The sequence below is a fragment of the Drosophila novamexicana genome, unplaced genomic scaffold, assembly GCF_003285875.2.
Source record: "Drosophila novamexicana strain 15010-1031.04,08,12 unplaced genomic scaffold, DnovRS2.1 tig00000564-arrow-pilon, whole genome shotgun sequence".
Lineage (NCBI taxonomy): Eukaryota > Metazoa > Arthropoda > Insecta > Diptera > Drosophilidae > Drosophila > Drosophila novamexicana.
Genome location: NW_020824810.1, coordinates 1,611 through 25,410, shown reverse-complemented (window position 1 = coordinate 25,410; position 23,800 = coordinate 1,611). Strand labels below are relative to the sequence as shown.

General features: G+C 39.4%; 2 protein-coding genes across 2 annotated transcripts in view; both read left to right on the top strand.

The window, feature by feature from the left end:
• The window catches only part of LOC115762302, a 38,098-nt gene extending 35,967 nt beyond the window's left edge, over positions 1-2,131 (top strand). Inside the window, exon 7 of the mRNA XM_030704469.1 lies at positions 828-2,131. Coding sequence (XP_030560329.1) covers positions 828-1,888 — 1,061 coding nt within the window. The 3' untranslated portion in view covers positions 1,889-2,131. The remainder of the gene's footprint in view (positions 1-827) is intronic.
• A 7,123-nt stretch (positions 2,132-9,254) lies between these two features.
• On the top strand, positions 9,255-13,261 carry LOC115762339 (beta-galactoside alpha-2,6-sialyltransferase 2). Its single transcript, XM_030704505.1, has 6 exons — positions 9,255-9,658; positions 9,756-10,283; positions 10,340-10,437; positions 10,499-10,778; positions 12,927-13,024; positions 13,078-13,261. Exons 1-6 carry the CDS (start codon positions 9,454-9,456, stop codon positions 13,240-13,242), a joined length of 1,374 nt encoding a protein of 457 aa, XP_030560365.1. The 5' UTR covers positions 9,255-9,453; the 3' UTR covers positions 13,243-13,261.
• Positions 13,262-23,800: the final 10,539 nt, after the last annotated feature.

Below are 23,800 nucleotides of genomic sequence, written 5' to 3'. Positions count from 1 at the left end.
GGATATTCTCATCAGCATTTACAAGCTTAACTACACCTACATAATCTGCAACTAGAAGGGTATTAACTCTTCGGCAAGCCGAATACCTAGTTTCTTCTCATTTAATATACATATGGCTTTGGTTATTGCTACAGTGGAAACACGCTAACTGCAACAACTCGCTTTTAGAGTTGATTTTATTTAACATACATTTTCCAATTGCTGCTTCTTCTTTTTATGCCAAAAAAGTGCAAAGCATAAATACAATATATATTTGACATCTCTTGAGTTCAATATTAATATTATTTATTAAGTACTCAGTTCTTTTCTTTGAGCAAGGTTTTCTAACTGAGTGTATATACAAAATATTTATTTTAAGAGAGTGCGTTTAAGTTTACTTTATATTTAATTTTATATAAGTTACAAGTTTATTTTGCAATTTAAGTAAAGGAAGCCTTATGAAAATATCCAATTGGAATTATTAAATTCAGGACGTGTTTTTTACTTAAACAAGTTTTAGAGCATTTAAATCATTTTCACTTCTAGAAGTTTGTTTAAATTGTTTGCATTTGTTATTTATTTATTTATTTATTTTTAAATATTGAAAATTTGTAAATGAGGAATTTGTGCTTAATGATTTATTCAGCAAATTGTACATATTAAATTATTTGAATTGTTTTATGCAAGCTTTTGTATTTCATCTGCCGAGATTATTTGTTTTACTTTTGTTTTCTTTACTAAATGTGTTAATGTAAATGTAAATGTAAACATTAGAGTTTAAGCACAAGGCGTGGATGAATTGGAGCTTAGATTTTCATGCGCTCCACATTTGCTATCCGCAATTGCAGATCAAAACATACCCGAGACTGGCGAGCAGCTGAAGAAATCCAGCTACGGCCCCAACGACTGCTGCTACAGCTACTGCAACGGACCCACTGAGGGCATCTGCACCGTCTGCCAGGATTTTGCGCCCACCTCCGATCCCAGCAGCAGCAACAACAACACAAACAACAGCTCGAGCGGCCGCCGCGTACACAACATAACCCTGACGCTGAACTCGCCGCCGGGGGAGCATGCGCGTGCGGCCAGCGTCTCGCTGGCGCTGCGGAACGTCTCGTATGCGCTGGAGCCCGGCGCAGAGCTGCTGGAGCGGCTGCCCTATTATGCCCACTACGACGGCCTGTACTACTATGACGACGATGGGGGCAGCGATATGCCGGAGCGGCCGCTGTCCGGCGGCTGCGCGGCGGTGCCGTCGGTGACCACGCGCTGTACGATACCCTATTATGCATCCGGTGTGGCGCCGTCGCCGCCGACGCAGCTGCTCGTCTGGCTGAGCGCCCTGCTCGGTCTGCTGAGCAGCTGTGGGGCGGCGCGACAGCGATGCGGGCGTGCCCGCGGCACGGCGCGCGTCGACCAGTGTCCGGGAAGCTGCCACGAGCTGTTGGCCACAGCGACTCCCAGCCCGGAGGCGCAGCAAGACGGCGCCAGCAGCGTTCGGCGCTGGCGCGACGGCAGCGGAAACGGAAGTGCACGCTTCGCTGCCAGCGACAGGCACCAATGGTCCTGGCCGTCCGCTTGGGTGTGGCCGTGGGCGTGGGCATGGTCATGGCTATGGGCGTGGCCATTGAATATGTGCAGAAAAGTGCGTTACTTTCGCTGCAGCAGCAGAAGCAAATTAAAATGCAAGCGAGAGTTGAGTCGAGTCAGGTCGCGGGATCGTAGTCGTATAATTAACTATAGAGACTTGCAGCAGCTACAAATACGAATCAAGTGCAGCGATAGGAATAGGTCTGATAGGAATTACCGTTATGTCTACTACTACAACTACAACATAAACGATTGGTGGCGAAGATGGAAGTGGTTCGGCGGAAATGCGGCAACCATCAACTCAAATGGCGCCTTATAGTGCATGCAATAAGTATGCGGCCACACACACACACACACACACACACACACAGAGAAACACACACAAATTGCGGATTTTCACAGAGATTTGCAGTTTACAAAACAAAAAAAGAAAAACAAAAAGAAAATGTCATTAATTGTATTTCGTACTCTAGAAAATTACTCGTAATGCTAGCTAATTAAAAACGAAAACAAAAACAAAAAAAAAAGTTGAGTGTAAAAACCCAAAAATAAATTAACAAAAAAAAAAAAACAAATAACAAAGAAATTGCAGATCGTTTCCCCTGCCAATTTGTTTTGGAGCCAAAGCCTTTAAAAAGGAAACGTGACGAAAATTTAAATGAGACATGGAAAATGTGAAAATTGAAATGGAAACGGAAACGGAAACGCAAAGGAGATGCAAAGAAAACTCTTTAAATATTTATGGTCCTCTTTCAAATGAAATATATAAAGAAAAAAACACAATGATTAAATAACAAATGAAACCAAATATGAAAGTAAATAAATTATAAATCTCTATTGAAAAAAAAAAAAAAACTAAACAAAACAAAAACAACAAATAGCATATTTTATTACAACTAGAAACAAAGAATATTAATATTTAATTAAACAAAAAACAACTGCCACAAAAATAGGTTTTTTAGGTAAACATTAAACGAAAATAAACAACAACAACAACAAAGAATTAAAAAAAAAACCCAAAAAATCACAAACAAAATCATTTAACAAAAGTATATGAGAATAAAAAACCAAAAACCAAAAAAAAAAAAGGAATACATTAATATACATAGTTATAAACGTAAATAAAGGCGGATTAACAAAAATATAATAAAACAAAAAAGAAAAGAGAACATTTTAGGTTAGCTAAGTATAACGAAAAAAACACCAACAACAACAACAAAACACACACGAACACGAAATGAAATTTACAACTAGACTAAAAAAATTTCAATAAAAAAGAAAAACGACTCGCTGCAAACCAAATAAAATAAATAATTAGCAGAAAATTCCCTAATAAAAACTTAACAACAAATCCGATAAACAAACAGAAACACAAACACACTCACACACATACACACACACACACACACACACACACAAACAAATTGACATATAGACCGCTTATCAAATCAATTTCAAAAGTAAAAAAACAAATATGAAACATGAAAAAACTTTACTTATTGCATAAATAAGTTTAAAAAAAAAAAAGAAAGAAAACAAAACAAAAGAAAAACAAATCAAATATGATAACATAGTCAAGAGAAGAAATGATATAGCGATTTGAAGGATGTTATAGAGAATTTTGCGGAGGCAGCAGAAGAACAAGAAACAACCAAAAATGTGTCTAAGATTGTCTTTATTTAGTTTTTAAACATGAACTTTGTATAACCAACAAATGAAAAACCCAAAAAACCAAAAAACCAAAAAGCCAAAAAAGAAAAAAAAACAATATAAAGCGCACAGTAAACTTAAACTTTAAGGTTCATAAGCCACATAGAAGCGAGAGAAGCGAAGGTGGAAAGAGAGAAGCGCAAAAGAAACAGCATATGCATACGATTATAAACGAGTTTAGGGCATCTAAAGTATAGCCTAGGTATACACAGATATAACAGATTGGAATGAATATATACGAAGAAGATGATAAGAAGAAGAAGCAGCAGTAACAACAACAACATACCTACTATATAAATAGTGCATACAAATAATAATAATAATAATTTTTGTAATAAAGTTAACTCTATGTAGCGTACATAAACATAAACGTAAAGAACATAAATATATATATTATATATATTTATAATTAACAATTTATCGTACATACTTGCAAAAGAAAAACAAAAAAAAAAAACAATTGAACCTATAGGCAAACAATAAAAAAAAAACAAAGAAGAAAAGTAATGAAAGAAGAAAAAATTATGATATACTTATAAGTATTATATGAGAATAATTAGTTACTAAATGAAACAAAACATAGATGTACTTGGTATTAACTAATTGCCTATTGAATTAAGCATGTACCACCAAAAACATGACTCGACTCGACTCTCAACTTTTAAACACTATCTTCACCAAAGAAAAAACCAAAAAATCAAAAAAAAAAAATAAAAAAAAGAAAAATAAAAAAAACTTTAAGAACACCCCACTTAACTTAACTCACCAATCTGTCAGTCACTTTTCACCATTTCAAAGTTCTCGAAACACTCGAAAGTTTTGCGGCACTACGCTTTTTGGGTACTACTTGATTCTTTGCAGCTATCGGTTATTGTTTTCTTTAAGGTTACGGCACTGCAGGCAGTACTGGGAACCCAATTTCAAAAGCTTTCTTCAATTAACATACTTTGCCCAACTGACGCATTACTTTAATTAATCAAAGCAAAAGTGTCTCTGTTCTTAAATAATACTAATTAACAAAAGGTGGAACAGCACATTTAGTGTGGTATGTTAAGTGTTGTTGTAGATAACAAAATGTAAAAGTAGTTACCAAAAAAGAAAAAATAAATAAATTAAAACAGTTGCTGGTAGCACTGGCTGACAGATTAAGTAACAGATTAATCTGTTAAAGCAGCTATTTTCCAAATTGATTTTCAACACTTTCAATTTTTGCTTTTAACAGAGAGTTTTTATTTGAAAGCACATTAAAGCTCACTCTAAGCTTAAAGCTCTAAAGCTTTACTTCTTCATTTATCATATTCTACTAACAATGTTCTTCTCACTTGCCCACTTTCAGCTAGTGTCATTGTGTCATAAATTAATTCGAAACTTCATTTTGAAACTTAAGCTTCTCGTTCCCACCTGAGCTAAACAGCTTTCACTTCTGATTTCCATATCAATTACTCAATACAACTTTTAAAGAAAGGACACCTGCCTTTGTAAATACACACACACACACACACACACACACACACGCACGCACACATCTCTCTCACAGACACACATCTCACACACCGTTGAAGAAAAGTATGCAATGAATTTCAATTTTCTATATCTCTGTTCTTGAATATAATTTATGAGAATTCTTTGGTATTTCTGTTGTTTGCCCGACAAATTGAGATATGAACCCCAACTTGTAATCGTACTCGATTTACGTGTGTGCAATTCAAATTAAATGAGATGAAAATTAACAAACACACGTTTTGGGGGAGGGGGCAAGAATAAAATGAAAATGACAACAGCAACAACAACAACAAAAAAACGAAAACAAAAAAGAAAAAAATGAAAACATTTCAAAGCGAGAGCCGCTGGCACAAATTGCGCGCATATGCAAATTGTTATGAATTATTGTGTACTTTTGTAAAACTTTTTGATATATATAATATAGTTAACATGAATAGATGCCTAAATAATAAATTAAATGTTAATTTATTTAAATGTAAACAATAAACGAAAAGAAACGAGAAGCGAGTAACGAGAAGCGAGAAGCGATTTGCGAGAGAAACGCTGGCGAAATTGCGTCGATTTTGAATGCGTCTCACGATCGGATCCAGCGAGAGATCCGCAAAATGAAATATCTAACTAGTTGAAATTGGTAATACGATGATAATGTTATTAACGATAATACGAATGTGTAAGTCTGGAATGCGGATCGAGCATGAAATTACTTTACATCAACATTTACATTCAAGTTTTGTGTACAAAATGTAAGAAGCAAAAAACCATTGAGCAAATGCCATTGCATCATTTTTGGACATTTCATACTCGTAATGTTAAAGGTCATTTCAATGAATGCGAATACTTGAAACCCAAACCCAAACCCAAACCCGAACCCAAAGCCAAACCAAAATCGAAATCAATACAATTAATTAGCACGAAAACTAAAATATTATAAATGATAAAAACTTTAAACAAAATACAAAATGATAAGAATATACAATAATTTTGTAAACGAGAAGCAGCTGCTAAAAACAACAACAACAACAACAACAAAGCAGCTGAGCGAAGGCAAAACGAAAGAAACAAAACAAAAAACAAAAAAAAAATGTTATGGCAAGGTAGCAATTATTTTTTACAAAAACTAAAAACCCACAAAAAAAATATATATATATAAACTATTAAATGTATGTAAAATGAAAAGAAAGAAAAAAATTAAAAAGATGACTATGAGAAGGAACATTTTAACATGAGGGAAATGCAAAAACCAAAATTCTTTTTAGGCCACAAAACACTCGAATAATAATAATTTATGTGCCAAGCGAGAAATTATTCAAATGCAACGCATTTGATATCATCAACAAAGCGCGAGCACAGCAAAAACAAAAAACAAGAAAAAAAACTATAAATAATTAAAAACAACAAAAAACTCAAGTCAAATTTAATTAAAATTAAAAACCAAAAAAAAAAAAAAACAAAAACAAATTTAAAGCGAATGCCTGAAGTCTATTTCAAATACTCTTAACAAAAGTATTTCAAATGTGTCTCAAGCCCACATCCACAGTCCACTACACCCTCCCCCCCTCCCCCCAACCCCCCAACCCTCCAAGCTCAAACACACTCTCCAGATGCCAACAAACCGTCAAGTTTGTTAGTTAATTAATAAATGAGAAATTATTATGAAAGCAGCTAAAAACTTTAAAAACTCAAACTGAAATCTTCTGTACTTGTTAATTAACAACAACAAAGCCACATAGAGAATAAAGCCAAAAAAAAAAAAAAAAACAAAGCAAAACAAATTTAAATTATAAAAAGAAACTTTAACTATAAACCGAATTAAAAACCAAAATAAAAATAAAAAAAAACTGAGCAGCCTAAGAGTAAACTTTTCGTAAAGAATCCCCCTACAAAAACACAACACTTGGCCACGGCCGATGCGATTTATTTAAGTCTAAAAACAAATAACGAAAACCCACATGGAAATCGTATCTAAAATCGGGAAATAATGTAATAGTAATACTATGTAATAATAATACTAATAATATGGCATATAAATGAGAAAGAAAAAAACAAAGGAAACACAACATAATTATGGTAATTGTAAAATAATTAAACAATGACGTAAAAGTGAAAAACAAGTGAAAATAATAAAAATAAATTGTTGTTATTGAATGTATTTGTATAGAAAATTATTATGATTATGACGATGAATAATAAATGATTACAAATAATAATTATTGTTCAAAAAACCAAAAAAAAAAAAAAAAAAAAAACACAAAAATACAAAACAAAACAAAAAAAAACTAAATAATATATATACATATATATATGAGAATAATGTCTCTGGCTTGATTTTATTTGACTTTGGCATCAAGCAGGTCGCACCAGTAGCAGACGAGCTTAACAAAACCATCTGCTGAAGAGCTTTGCAAGCACATTAAAGCTTTGGTGTGCTTTGAAGCAGCTTTAATAAAGCTGCCAACAGCTTGTAGTTAAAGGAACTTTCATGGTTTTAACAGTTAAACTGTTTAACATGTCAAAGGAGCTTTGCAAGCTCATTAAAGCTTTGGCTTCAACTAAGCTTAAACTGTAGTTAAGTGCTAAGTGCATTGCTAGAGCACACTTTTAGTCGTTTAAGAGCTTTTCAAGCTAATTTTAATGAGCTTTTCATTGCTGAAAGCTTTACTGAACAACTTTGACTTGTCTACTTTCAGCACTCGGCAAAATATTAATGGACTTTCATTGCTGCTCTTAACCAGAGGATTAATACGGTAACTAAGCTCTGCTTTCAGCTGACGTCATTGTGCCACATGCCCCGTTGCACGCTGACCCGATTGGCAGCAACGCAAAAAGCGCAAAAATACGCGATTCGTTTGCGTATCAAAACTTTTACTTTTTTTTTCTTCTATATCCTTAATACCAATTTCAGTGGGCCAACAACAAGAAAGCACAAGCGGACCGTAATTAGACAGGCATTGCAGGGCGACAGAGCAGGCATCAGCAGAGTCGAGGCAAACGGTTCTGGAGTCTCGCTCGGCTGCTGGTTGCTGGTTGCTGGTTGCCGAAGCAGCTGCCGAAGTGGCCGCTGTGTGGCAGGTGTCGCTGTGGCAGCAACTGAGCCGCAGATTCAGATACGTTTCGACACGCGAAAGGGAAAGTTCGTGCAACGGACGCGCAGCCGGCAAAGACGTTCACTTGCCACTTGCCAATTGCCACCTGCCGCAGTTGCGTGCCTCGCATCCTCGAGTGCGTGTGTGTTGTTGTTGTTGGATTGTGTGTAAAACTGTCCAAATATTTGCATAGGCCACACGGATAAACGTGCACGTTAACGAGCTGACGGTCAACTGGGCCTAAAAAGTTTTTACAGCTGGCGCTGCGGTTAATTTTGCGCTTTGTTTTGCCCACTTTTGGGCGTCCGACAGTGGGCGGGTGGGGGCGTGCTGGGTTGGTGGGGTGATAGGGCTACCAAATACATGTGCAAAAACTAATTACAAATAACACGACTCGGTTTTAGCCAGCTGCTAGCTGTGTGCATGTTAATTATGGCCAACAGCAGCAAATCCAAATGCCGCGTGAAAACAATCCGGCCCGCCTTCTGCTGCCCCTTGAATAAACGTGGAAACACGGTTTTTTACTTAATTTCAAAATGTTTTCAACTGTCCGTTACAATCCACGAACAAAATCTAATTAATATTGACACTGGCCATGTGAATGCGAATGCGGCTGTGTATTGTTCGCTTTAATCAGACCTTTATTCCTGTGTGCCTAAACAATTCACATTTTGTGAACTCTCTTATTTGAGTTCATTTCATGTGTTAGAGCATCCAAATGCTGTATATTTGCAAAGTCAATTATTTCATATATTTCTATTGTTAGCATATCCGCAATACATCCAATGCAAAGAAGTCTTTCAAAAGTGCAAATTAATGAATGATTAGAGAGAACTTTATATTAAGAATATAAGTTTTGGATATGGAATATGTGCACAAACCATTATACATTATAAATATAAGTATCTATAATATAATGCTTTCCATATTCAATATTTATATACCTTCACGACAAAATATTTTTACTGACATTTAGTATTAACTATTTCAAAAACCTCCCGCTTCTATCATAAGCATTCTACTGCGGTCCGCTCTAGAAGCGCAAGACCTTATCTTCAGTCCGATGCTATAACCATTTGAGAATTATAATTATAATTGTAGCAGCTACACAGATAATCTGCTCACTCTAGGTGTTTATAGTCCAGTATTGATCCCCAACCTTTAGGTTAAAATTTATTCAAATCTTTTAAAGACTCAAGACTTGCATAAAAAAGTTATGCGCTTTTCAGGCTTTGCCTAAAATTTAACTGCCAGTTATATCTTAAATATAAAAGAATTTTCAAAATAAATTTAGGCATTTTTCTAGACTGAGACATCAAATTGCCTGCAAATTTTACCCACAGAAGTCTGCATTTAACTTAATTAGCTCAGAGTGTAAATGACCAAATGCTCAAAAAGTTAGCTAAACGTTTATCAATAACGCGTATGTTTAAATATTTAATCAATGTGCAATTCCAAGCTGAGAGCCTTTAAAAATATGTCCGCAGCTGGCAGTTGGTGTTGAATTCCCAAGCAGCTACAAATTGGACTTAAAACGTGACCAAAAGCAATTCCTCGCAAATACAAATACAAATAAAATGTTTTAAAGATGTTGCAAGTAAAGAAACAACGTGCAACGCGGCCGGCGGCAACGTTAATCAGCGCCCTGCTGCTGGGCGCATTAATAATTCAAGGCGTGGCAGCGTCAACGGCAGCGACGTCGACGGCGGGCGAAGCTCAGCGAGTGCACGAACCAAATGTTGCGGCAGCGCGCGCTGCTGTGGTGAATAGGGCGTCAGTCGAGACGCGCAATGGTAGGTATTGGTACTGCATGCAAGTGTGGGCGGGTTTGCGCGTGGGGAAATTGTAAACAGTGCTGTCCACAGTTTTAAGCACATTTTAAATTGACAGCCGCGCCGCATCGCCTGCCGCGCAGCGTATTCCATGTGCGCTGGAATCCCAATGAAAAATTCATTGTGGAGAGTCGCGAAAGCCCGGCCATTAACTCATCCAAGCTGGCGCCGCATCCGCGCCTAAAGGTGTCCAAGAACACCAAACTGACGCTCAGTCCGAAATTGTATCTTTGCCACGACAAATACTCGGCCGAATGCCACAACAAGACCGCCTCCTTCCGGCGCCGCATTGTGCAATCCTTTGAGCGCTCGATGAGCGAGGCGCTCAACGAGTCCAATCACTACAACGTCGACTATAAGCCCGTCTTTGGGGACAGTTTCGAGGAGCAGTATTATCCCTCCAGCTGCCTGGTAATGGAGGCGGGTGTGCGCGTCCTGCGCCGCAAGGATGCGCCGTTCAATAAGCTGCCCTTCGGTCGCCTCTTTCCGCGCCAGAAACTCTTTCGCAACGTGAAGAGCGTCAAGACCTGTGCGATTGTCTCCAGCGCCGGTTCGCTGGCGGGCTCCAAGCTGGGACGCTTCATAGGTGAGTGTGGATCAGCTGGTGAGCCTAACGCGGATTGATGCCACTTGTTTCGCCAGATAACCACGACATCGTCATGAGATTCAATCACGCGCCGACCCACGGACACGAAGTGGATGTGGGCAGCAAGACCACAATACGTGTCGTCAATTCCCAAGTAGGTGGCCAAGCGGCGCTTCATTTGCATCCATCAATCATTGTCAATCATTTGGTTTAAGGTGGTGACCAAGCCGGAGTTTGATTTTGCGCATGCGCCGATCTTTAGGAACGTTACGATTGCCGCCTGGGATCCGGGACGTTACAATGGCACCCTCGAGGATTGGCTGACCACCGCCGATTACGATTTGTTCACCAACTACGAGATCTACAGGCGCCGTTATCCCAAATCACGCGCCTTTCTCATCGATCCGCATTCGGTGTGGCGCCTGTGGCAAAGCCTGCAAATGTTTGCCGGCAATCGATCCATACGACGTAATCCACCCAGTTCCGGTTTTATAGGTGAGGACTCGGAATGGAGATCTTGAAAAACAGCACATGAAAACTTTTGTGTGTAACCGAAGAAAATGTATATAAAAAATCCTTCAAAACGGCCTCTTCCCAGCTGGTTCAATACCATTTTTGACCACATCGATGCCATTGCTGACGAGTTCCCGAGCGAGCAAAAATTTATAACCGAGTGTTTCTAGATGACCTTAATATCCTTGGTTATTCCATACCATAGATATAGTCCTAGCGAACCTACAATTCCAAATCCATGCGAAATTCACATGAAAAGTTTCTACAGATATGTATTATTTGTCTTTCAGCCACCCCTCCTCCCACTATGGTTCCTAGATGACCCATTATCATTGATTTTACCGTACAATTGATATAGTCCTGGTGAACCTACAATTCCCAATCCCAGCATAATACGCTTAAAAGCTTTATCCACAATTAAATTAAGGTGTACAATTTAACGGTGGCAAAATTCCACTTCACTGGGGGTGGCCGTTGGCTCACATTTTGCAAATCAAAATTCAGCTGAAATACCAGGCGAACAGAAATGCCCAGCAAGTAGATGCACAGAAACTTTTTGCAAAAATCATGACTTGCAGGTTTTTTAACAGACCACTGTTAAGCAGCTGTTATTTAACAGTTCGCTATTAAGTCACTGTTAATTAACATACCACTGCTAAAAGAGGGGGTTTGATTGGTAATTTGGCAAAAATACCAGGCGAACAGAAATGACCAGCAGGTAGATGCACAAAAACTTTTTGCAAAAAAGATGACTTGCAAGTTTTTTAACAGCTTACTGTTAAACAACTGTTATTTAACAGTTCTTTGTTAAGTCGCTGTTAGTTAACATACCACTGTTAACCTCTGGACGGCGGACAACGGTGGAGATATGTCGTTTTGAAACGACATAACTCCATCATGGCGAAATTATGTCGTTTTGAAACGACATATCTCCAAGCGGACGTATGGAATTTTTAGAGCGGCGGAGATTATGTCGTATTGAAACGACATATCTCCCGCGGACGTGTGAAGATTTTTTTTTGAAAACTTTAAAAGGCCATATCTCGGCCAAATAAAGCCCGATTGCGGTCAAAAAGGGAGGGGTTTCTCGCGGAGGCCCATAGAATCGAATGCCATCCACCTTTTTCGAATTCGGAAAAATGTCATTTTTCGAAAAAAAACGTGATATGCCAGTCGATAGCAGAGACCAGTACGAGTTTAAAAAGGCCTAACTTTCCAAAATCGGACCATTATTAGCCGAATTATCGCAAAAAAACGAAAAATCTTCAAAATTATAACGGCATATTTTCGCTTTTTTTAAATGGCCGTATCTTGGCTAAATAAAGTCCGATCTTGAAAAGATTGGTCACGTTCGACTCGTGATCAAGGCCACTTTAAACTAGGAACTAGGATATATGCAAAAAAAACTGTATTTTTGGTCATTTTGGGTAATCTCTTAGAATGTGGATTTTTGGGTAGCAATCGATGGTCGGGATCAGTACGAGTAGAAAGAGGTATATCATTCCTAAATCGGATTGTATTTAGCCGAGTTATTTGCATTTTAATATTCAATCAAATTTTGCTGCAATGTGTTTATTGTGAATGGTTATTTTTATGGGCGGCCCACAAGTATGCTGTAGAAAAGCTACTCTAAAAGGCTCAAGAGCATTATGCGGACAGCACGAAAGTATGCAATGATTTTTTATATGTTCACAACCCAAGCAAGATTTCTGAAAAAATTAAATGGCTATATCTCGGACAAATATAATCCGATCCCGGGCAGATTGCGACGGTTAAGTCGCGGAGGCATAGAGTAGAACCCATTTCAGAAAAAAAGTCATTTTTCCTTGCCATTTTGGTAATTTTATTGAAACACTTTTCAGCTTAAAGTACGGAATGAAATGAATGAATATAGAATTTTTATGCACAGCGTAAAAGTAATCCCTGGAACATATTAAACATATACTTATAGAATCGACTATAGCTTTTTGCTAGTATGATAAGTTGTTAAGTTTAACGATATTCCAATTGGACTGCAACCGTCAGTTGCAGGGCAATCCCAATTGGTTTGCTTCGATTTCTTGTTGCCTTACTTTTAGCTTGTTCTGCTGGATTCATCCATATTTAATTGAGCTCTATAAATGTTTATAGGCTTGGCCTTGTTGTTGCCGCACTGTCCCCAGGTGGACTTTGTGGAATATGTGCCCTCCACACGACTCAACGGACGCTGTCACTACTACAGCAAAGAGGTGGGCAGGTTGCAATTGGAGTTAATATAAACTAAATGAAATTCTATTTGCAGATGAACTCCGCCTGCACATTCGGCTCTTGGCATCCGTTAGCCGCCGAGAAGCTGATGGCGCTGGACATGAATGTGGCCGATGATATGTCCGTCTTCCAGTTCGGCATCCTGCGCATCCGGCGACCCGACAAGCTGCTCTGCGGCTTTAACTTCTTCGGTTACTGATCCCTTGATCCGCCACGCTCCCTCGGATCCGGCGTTCAGTGACAATCAACGTGCATTTAAATTTAATCAAGCGGTTTTCACACAAGTTTCAAGTAGCTAAAACAAAACAAAAATAACAAAAGGAGAGGCTGCAGTTAGTTATATGTATTTGCGATCAATAAACATGTATTTACCTATACTTGCGTGGTGGGTGTGGCACAGGCGGAAGCGGGAACAGCCTCGAGGCAGTGGCTTCTCGCCCACGCAACGCGCTCCTCAAAATGGACAATGGAGCCAGTTAAGTGCCTGTCGCACTTGATTCTGATTGTTTGTTTGTTTGTTCATTTGTTTACAGCGCCTCCAGGGAAGACACAAAAGTAACCGTGGCCAGTTCGCAGGTCACAGCGCTGCTCGACAAAGAGATACCCTGTAAAAAGTATATAAATTAGTTCAAAGTGAGTAGAGCAGAATATATGAAATATATAAAAATCTTCTGCAAGAATGGAGTAAAAGTAGGCGCAAGTGTGATCAGACTAGTAGATACCCTGTGAATAGTAGACTATGAGATACCCTACAAATGTTAAAAACACTTCATATGACTACCCCAAAAAAAGCTGAAAAATGAAAGATGGCAAACAGATGTAACAGAGCTGTGCATACCCTTTACACACATTGAGCGCAGGGTATGCCCGATGACTGCTGCATGTTTTAACCATTAAATGCCATAACTGTTGTCTACACAGCGCAACTGAGCGAAATAAATATACATATTATTGTCAAGGGGCCGCTGGGCGATACAGAAAGAAACACTTGACTTTATGGATTGAGGGCGGGGCTGGGGGCATTGCTCATTAATACGTGCTGCGGCGGCGGCAACGTGCTCCGCATTCCGATAAGCAGCAGGCGCGAAGACACCAGCCCCACAGAAAACAGACAAGAGCCAAAAAAGGTGGGGGATAACGAACAAATTATGATGGCACTTGGAGTACGCGGCGTATGCGCGATATTTGCCAGTGCAGGGCGGCAATTAAATGCAATATACGAGTATGCTACCAAAAATTCAAAAATCGACATTAAACGCGTACGCATTGAACCAGGAAACCGGCAACAGAACAAACGAAAGTTATGGGCAATAGGGCGCAGTGACACCTGAAATTCCACCTGAATTTTCAGCTGACAATTGTGCTGGTACTTTTTTATTTTTCAAAATGTTCAAATGCAAACCAAATAACAAATAACAACAAATCGAGATATTTTGTTTGGGTGTCAGGTGAAATTTGACAGGTGTGCTTAGCCTGCAGGTGTGCGGGAGGGGGGGGGGGGGTCCGGGGGGTGCTGCCAAAAAGTTCATCTAACCCGAATTGAAACAAGAGAGGGGCAAAAAGCAATTGCAGCTCGCAATTCATATTTGCATTTTCAACAACCATTTACGGCTTTTGTTTGACCAATGCAAATACGCGACGCATGTGGCACATGTGCTTGCACCCCCCTCCCTCTCCCCTTCTCCCACTCACCCTCTCCTCTCCTCTGTTATGCCACATTTGTGCTTTTGTTTATATTTCATGGATTCGCGCGGCGTGATTCAAGTCCACGCTTAGCCAAAAAATTTCGTTCATTGCCCGCCGAACGTGATTGTACTGCTCAACAACAACAACAACAACAACAACAACAACAACAACAAAAACAACACAACTGCCATCCAAAATTATTAATTGTATATTTATAAGGCCATAAAGCCGGACTCAACAGTCTGAAGACTCATGCTCTAGCCCAAAACATTCCCCATTTTATAAAGCGATAGCCCAGGAATATTAATGTATTAACTGTCCGGTGCAGATATCCTGGCATATCCTTAAGCCTGACAAAATATATATATTCAATACATAGAATAGATCATATAGATCTTGACCAGCTGCAACAGTTGCTGCTTAAACGCAGAATCCTTTATTGACTGGGTTTATTCGTATATTCTCTTCTGGCTTGAAGGTAAGATCTTGTATTGCGAACTCCCAAAGGATCCTACAAAATATTTGTCAAATCTAGAGAAACTTTTGGCATAGAGCATATTTGAAGTCGGAGCTGCAAGGGCTTCATATTTTGCAATAAGTGGAAGAAAGCAGCATCAATTGATATGGTTAAACCATTGACGTGAATGTCAAAGTTTGAACTGTCTAAGGCCAAACGTTAGATGTAATCCTTAGAAGTCATTAGAGATATGAAACTCCAAAATCGAATACCATTTGCCCGAGATATGCGAGCTAGAACTAGAGTAAATAGTCCATTTCGAACTGCACAAAAAATACAGGGAAAATCTCTTCGAGTAGTATAAAATTACCCAATATATTAGCTACGCCGACTTGATTAATGGGTAAACACGAATTGCTTTTAGATTTTCAACAAACTATTAAGTTGTAAACTAACGAGTATGTAAATGAAAGAGAATCAATGCGAAACAATGCGAGACATTGTCGAGGCGCATATGAAACCTGGCTAATTGGCCAAGATCGTGTCGTGCTCTTATCACAAATCAATGAGGGGGCAGGGGGGGGGGGGGAGTAAAGTGTGTGAATAATTAAACGGATATGCGGATATACTCATTAAATAGTCATAAGCCCAGACATATCTGCAGCAGATGCATTCTGATTTCTGAGCTCGAAATCGGAATCAGTTCGGGCTGGAAAATAGTTGGAAGCCAGGCTCGGATCAGGCCACGTGATCGGAGAGCCAAAATGTGTTGAGTGCATTCGAATTTTGATGTTGAATGCATATTGAATTTGTCGAGTCGATTTCTATATGCAATTGATGTTAAATGACAGCTCTGGTCGTCGCGGAGGGTCAACATATTGACAACGACTTGAGATTCGCGTCTGGTTTTAATAAGTTGTTCGCTGTCAAGTGCTTTTGGCTGCGCTTCAATGTTGCGCTAATTGGAAACAGACTCAAGCACAAACTGTCTGACCCGCCCCCTGATCCCCTCTCTCCTCCCGGTCTCTGTCCAGCTGCCAATCAGGCATCGAGTCATCCGTTCGCCAAGAACTGATCCGTCGCATCAAGAGCAGCAGCAGCTGCTACGCTTCGCTTGATTGAAAATCCAGCGATTCGCATTAAAAATTGAGTTATCCAATTTCCCCAGCCCAAATAAAAAGTTTGTTTATTCAGATGTCGTCTGGTTTGTTGTTTTTTTTTTTTTTTTTTTGGGCGAAAGCATTACTCAAGACATTTCTGGGAATGTTAGGCTAGTCACTTGCCACATGAATTATATGTGCTTCATATTAATATGGGCTCCGTCTGGGCCGTTGTCATAAGCAAATGTTGTTATCCCATGATGCATCTGGGCGTGTCCTACGACCACAACACGTACCAGAGGAGCCAACCGCCAGAGCTAGAGCCAGAGCCCGGCGAGACACCAGACAAAGGTGGCTCAGACACGCAGCCGAGCCAGAGAGCCAAGGTTATAAGGCAGACACCCTTTCATTAAGCTTCAATTGCGCTTCAATTCAAGGTCAAGTTCCAGGCGTAACGGTAAATAAATGATTCACATTTCATATTCATTTATTCACAATCTTGAAACGAAAGCATGCTTGGGAGTACGCAGAATTCGCAGTGAAAAGAAGTTGACAAGAATTATCTGTGACTTTTATAAGATTGCCAACAAAAGTTGTTGAAAGAAAAAGAATACCCAGTAAATTATTTTGAGACGTGAAATTGGAGGAGTTAGCGGAGGTTTCATCAAATCGATTTTAATGTTAGCCTCAACAGTCGAATAAAGTTGTTTCCATAATAGCAATAAAATTGAACAAAAGCACAAAAAGCTCAAGTGAATCGTTAAATAATGATAAATCCTGCGTGAAAACATGAATTGTACGCCTAAAAGTATGCCAAGTAATGCCAGGGAAATGATTTAAATAAAGGGAATTGATTCTTAAGGACCGTAAAGAACTCCCACACGCACTTAAGCACAATAATAAACAGTTATAATAAAGGTGTCAAGCGAGATTGACTCACACGAGAATCGATCGAAGAATACCTCTTAGAAACCATAGCGTATATATGGGGAGTGCCCGGCTGGCCATTTGATTTGTCCGTTGACTTCCTGGCTGGGCTGGGTTATTCATTGCAACTAAAATGCTTGGTTTATGCCGCATTTGTTTGATTCCAATATTGTATTATATCTTAAATAAATAAATGCTTTACAAAGGAGCCATTAAATGAGAAGAATAAGCAGCAGCAGGGTGACGAAGAAGAAGAAGAAGCAGCAGCAGCAGCAGCTGAAGAAAAGTGGCATTCCTGCACGTTTGACTGTGTATAAATCAAAACATAAGAACAATATAAAATGAAATTTAGCAGCGACAACAAAAACAACATTTGAGACTTTGAAACGGCGCGCATATCAAATGATTCAGCTCATGAACTTCAGACAGAGCCACAGAGATAAAGAGCGAGAGGAAGAGAACGAGAGAGAGAGAGAGAGGGAGGCAGATAGTGAATGAAGATTTCCAATGACCAATGCGTTGCGGTTTTGATACCGTTTTGATCAGCAGGAATCCAGCTCCAGTTCTTATCGAAAGTGCGTCACAAATGAACAAAAATGACTCACTGCAGCGCCGCCTTAAAAGCTGCAACAAATGGGGCGTGGCAGGAGTGAGAGGCTGTCTAAAGAGGAGGCTGCAGCAGAACTAAGGCTAAGCGCTATTGTTTTAGCTTTGAGCTTGAGCCTTGTTGTTGTAGTTGTAGTTGTTGTTGTTGCTTTGCATACTTCCCAAAACAAATGAGGAAGAGGCAAACACACTACATTGAGGCATCCGTCTGACAGGGAAGGACGTCGACATCGACTGCGCCGCCGGCAGAGACGTCGGCGTTGACAGACTGATCCGATTGGATCGTCGTCTTTATTGTTGCTGTTGCTGCTGCTGCTGCTGTTGTTGTTGTAACGCACCCCTTGATCCGGGCCATATAAAAGTATCTAAGCGCAGCGGCGTCGGCTTCAGTCTAGTTGCAAACTCGTGAAACTGAAACTGAAATTGAAACCCGACACTTTTTTAGCTGCAGTGCGCGCGGTGCTTGAGCAAACAGTTTGCCCAGAGTTTGAGAACCCAAATAATATACATATATTAAAAACATATAAATATACATATATATCGCAAATACCAGCCCAACTGAGTGTACAAAAATTTAACTGTGACGCTTCCGGCACCCAAAAAAAATATATATATAAAAACAATAAGAAGAAAATAAATAAAAAATTAAAGCAAAAGCTTTTTTGTTTATTAGAGAGCTGTCGCTTTGAGCTAACAGCGTGAATCATCAAATAAAACGACCGTTAACAGTGCGCTAACAGAGCTGTTAGGCTTAACAGCGCATAGATCAAGCCAAGCGAACTTTTTGGGCATTTTATTGAATTCCTTGCTGCTGGCATACAATTGAAACTTGAGGTAAGTACGCTGTTAACTCGCAACGCTTTAAAGCAGCTCGAGAGCTTTTCAACTTTTCCGCTTTTGTTATGGCCTGTTGCACGAGTCCCAATGGCAACAAACTTTTCTCTATGCCTGCGGCCAATTTGACCACACAAAGTGCCAGGAAATTATTTTCTAGCTATTCCTATGAAAAAGCCAAGCACAAGCGGGGTGTGTGTGTGTGTGTGTGCGTCTGTCTGTCTGTCTGTGTGTGTGTATTTTATGTTTATTGTTAGTCGCGTGACTCGACGACAGCGACGTCGACGCCGATGCCGACGCCGACGCCGAACTTGCGCCGTTCCAAATGCCGCCTGAACTATTATAATAAATAGAACATGGCAAAAAACTAAAATTCTATATGACGACAATTGTATACACTTACAAAAGCTCTTTGCTTTAAATTTGTATGTGAATAGCTGATGTATTTCGATTCCTTAAATTAGGAATTAGTTAAGCAGAGAATTTATGCAGAAGAGAGAGTATTTAAGCACACAACTTGTGCTTAATTTAGTACTATTAACTAATTTGTTAAGTATAATAGCAGCAATGCGAGTAAGTTAAATATATACATATATGATGTTGCACAGTTATAAACATATATAACATATTAAAGTCTCGCCTTTCAGTTGGCACAGTTGGCCTGTTAATAGTCAAAGGACTTTTAGTCTAGATAGTTAAATAAATGACGCCGAAAGCGGGTACAAAGTAGCAACACATATGCAAAGGTAGCACAGGTAATAGGTAATACTCGTACCATTAGAATTCACAACACACCGACACACACACACACACGCGCAGCGAAAGAGAGAGAGAGAGAGAGAGAGAGAGGAGTGTCGCCGGCATTTGTCGCGCCAAAGAAACGGCATAGACAAGTTAACAGCGCGTAATTCAGCCTGGCCAGGCCACCACGAATCAGCAACAGACAGAGCGTGCGAGCGAGAGCGGAGAGAGGGGCGAGGGTGGAAGGGAGACAGGTAGCGAGAGCTAGCGCAAAGTCAACGCTGTGGCTAAACAACAAACGGGAGTCGCACACGGAACGTGCTGTGAAACGGTTCGCGTAATCCAAAAACGTCGCTTCACACGACTCGATTTCAATTCAAATTCAAATTCGAATTCGAATTCGAACTCGATCTCGAACTCGAATTTGATTTGTTGCTCACCCACCTGGCGACATTCGCATAGGCTGCCAGTTAAATTTGAAAACTGAACTTTTCGTATTATTATCATAGAGTATCCACAACTAGCTTCAACTGGCTGCCAAGTGAGAGTTAACCTTGTGCCCGCTGCCTAGTTCTTGAGTTATCAGTGCGTCATATAGCCTAATCAGCAATTGGCCAATCTAAGGGCCAGTGTGATAAGAACCCAGCCAGGCAAACTTCCACTCTGTGCAATATTTGCGCTGATTCTTATCGCAACTGGAAAGATTCACAGGCACGTGCCGCACTTTGGGGTACATAACTTAAGTCTGTGACTGCAACATTCGCTGTGGTAAGTTTTCTTCCTGCGGGCTAGAACCCGAAAAAAACTGATGAGTCATGCTGGATATATGACCCCAGAATAACCGAAACAGACTCAAGAAGTGCCAACAATGATATATGAATGATATTTCTGATGAATAATTATGATAAAGCAGAACATATCATATCATATCAAACCTCAATTTGGTTTAACTGAAAGTCTATAAGAAAGCTTTATGCTATATTATTCACATATCCTTTTCCAACACTTCCTGTTGCACAATCATATCTCTATTGCATTGCATAATTTGTTTTATTCGATTGTTCTGCAAACATTAACAAATGCAGGCACGTAGGCATATTGTGTAAAATTCAAATTCGAATTCAAATTCAAATTCAAATGCCAATAACAAACAATTTGAATTACGACTCGAACTGACCGTGACGTGATTAAGTTTAGAATCAGCAACAATTAGCCTTATCGTTTAACGCATAAATGAATGTTATTTTATAATCGATAAAAAAAAAAACAAGTAAGAGGTTCTAGTCGAGAGCTCCCGACTAGGGGATACCCTAAACCCTCTTCTTCCAACATCAAATGCATATATATATATTCTATTTTAGAAACAGGATATCGATATCGATTGCTTGGAAACGGGGCAAGTTATCGATTATGGGAAACAAGCTCGATCTGCGCAGGCACTAGGAACACCTACATCTAAAATTTCAAGTCTCTAGCTCTTATAGGTTCTGAGATCCTTGCGTTCATACATATGGACGGACGGACGTACAGACGGACGGATATGGCTAGATCGACTCGGCTATTGATGCTGATCAAGAATATATATACTTTATGGGAACGGAGATGCTTCCTTCTGCCTGTTACATACATTTGGATTTCGCACAAATACAATATACCCTTATATCCATTTTAAATGGGTTCAGGGTATTAAAATGTTTATTATTTGAGCAGAGTTCCATAGAGTTGCATACAGTTCATGCCGTATGGCAATGAACCAGCAACAGAAACGGCAGCAAGAACAGCTCCATGAATCGAAACACAAATCTATAAATACGAATACGATAAATAGTTGACATTAAGAATATATAAAAACAAAAAACAAACAAAAGCCAGCAAGAGGCTCATAAATATTTCATTGTTCTTGTCAGAGATGAAACTACAAGAGATGACTTTGCGCAGGGGTCGAGGCAGCTAGGCATAGGGCTAGGGGCGGGGCGGGGTACGACGACAACTGCAAGTTGTCAATGCCATAAAAGTAGGCGGGTCTCATACCAGTTCTTGAAGTTCTCGAGGCCCTCACTTGCCACTTGCCACTTGCCAGTTGCCAGTTGCCAGTTGCCAGTTGCCAGTTCTCCAGCTGTCAAGGAATCGCATATGCAATGCAACATATTTTGTGGCGTCTTTTGTTCTCTTTCTTGTGCTTCTTCTGGTGTCTTCTGTTTTCCTTCTGTTAATACAACAACTTAAGATTGACATAAAATCTGTGTAAATTATTTTCACACATGTGCTGTCTTTCCATTTTGGTCACATTGCATCTCAGTAAATTTCCGCTAGAGCTCCAATAAAAATTATACACATGTGCACAGATCATTTGCAGCTACTGTGATTGTTTACCAGCTCGTAAGTGTCTGGTACATTGGGCAATTTACTTTCCCCCTCCACTTCTCCGCGCAGCATCTGTTTCTAGGCAAATTATCTGGAAGTGGGCGGCGGCAAAGAGGGCGTGTGCTGACTCATAACTTGATTCAGCCGATCTACGTAGACAGTGTTAAATATTTTTGCTCAATTGATGCTAATGGGCAATGGGGTAAAAGCCAAACACACGCACACACACACACACACACACACACACACACTCTATCTATCTACAAATACCATATTTATTAGGAAATCTAAGAAAATCAGGCGCATTTCCAATGACTAAAATCATATATGTAAACAAGTGTATATATGCACTTGATTAGCTTTGTGTGTCTAACAAATAAGAGTATAAAAAAAAAACTGAAAAGTCGACATGTGAAATACTCTAAAACTTGATAAGTTCTTAGACATATTCGCGATTCTAAAGAAACTCTAAGAAGAGCTGTAAGAAACAAACTCGTATTATTATTTACACACAAAAAGAGAAATATTTGGTCAGCATAAGAAAGTTAGGTTAAGGACGTAAGTTTTTACGATATACAAATTATTAAGAAAGTTAGGTTAGGAACGTTTGTTGTCACGATATACAATTCATTTAGACAGCTAGGTTAGGGAAGTTTATATATAAGATATTGAATTTATTTAAAAAGTTAGGTTAAGGACGTATGTTTTTACGATATTCAATTTGTTTAGAAAGTTAGGTTAGGAACGTTTGTTGTCACGATATATAATTCATTTAGACAGGGAAGTTTACATATAAGATATTGAATTTATTAAGAAAGTTAGGTTAAGGACGTATGTTTTTACGATATTCAATTTGGTTAGAAAGTTAGGTTAAGGACGTATGTTAATACGATATAAAACTTTTTTAAATATTTGCTATATTTTATACAACATTTATTTATACAAATATTAGCAGAAACAGCTAATTTACCTATAAAGTCTATATAAGTAACATACTAATATCTCAACTTCCTGCTTTGGATTTTATGAGGCAACCTCTGACATAGCTGAGCTCAGCAGCAGAGACGTACAGACAACAAGGCGTGTGCCAGACATGTGTTAATTGTCACACACACACATTCGCACACATCGCTTAGTCATGACTAATATTCATTGAGAAACGCAAAACCACAAACTGAAAGCAAACTGTGAAATCGAAAATCAATTTGAGATTCATTCATAAATTCGTGTATCGAGGGGTTTCCACGCCCACAGCTGTAGCTAAAAGCAGGGCGCTAAAGAGTCACAAATTCATCGGAAATTGCACGAAATTTGCAAGAAACAGCAGCAGCAGCAGCAGCGCAGCAGCAGCAGCGGTAGCGGCAGCGCAGCAGCAGCAGCAGAAGCAGCCGGCAATAAACTGTCAAATGACAACGCAAGAAACTGTAAACTGTAAACTGTAAACTGTAAAAATGCAAATGAGTGGGGAGCAACAAAAACAATAAAGTGCGCGCTGAACAGTTAACAAAAGCTGCCGCTGCCTTTGCTGCTGCTGCGGCGACTGCTGCTGCTACAAACGCGCACAGAGAGAGCATGACACATGTTGCGGCTTCCAAGAAATTCGCATTACTCATACGCACAGCAGAGCGCAGCTTTAAGAGGTTTTAGCAGCAGCAGCAGCCGCAGCAGCAGCAGCAGCAACAGCAACAGGTTTGACCAGCTACGGAATCCCCGCTGTTAAGCGTAACAGAGCGCTGCTATTGTCAGCGCGTCGCTGTTAAGCGTGATGCGTGTGCGTGCGAAAGCTTTTGTTTAGTGCGCAACTGCGAAAAGCTTTCGCTGAGCATTAAACGCCTCGCACTTTGTGATGCGCCGTTCGATCAGTTGAAAATTGCGCGCTTGTCTGTGCGGTTGTGTTTGGCGGCGAGTCACGAAATACGATAGAAACTTAATTAACTTAATATCAAAATAGAATTCAAATCGTAACAGTTGCAAGCATACGAATTGAAAGCAAGTTAAAGTACGACATGTTTGCAAAGTGAACAAGTGCCGTTTTGTTTAGA

Coding starts and splice junctions, on each gene's coding strand:
- LOC115762339 (XM_030704505.1), top strand. CDS start 9,454: ATGTTGCAAGTAAAGAAACAACGTGCAACGCGGCCGGCGGCAACGTTA. Junction 10,284..10,339: donor CAAGCTGGGACGCTTCATAG/GTGAGTGTGGAT, acceptor TTGTTTCGCCAG/ATAACCACGACATCGTCATG. Junction 13,025..13,077: donor GTCACTACTACAGCAAAGAG/GTGGGCAGGTTG, acceptor TTCTATTTGCAG/ATGAACTCCGCCTGCACATT.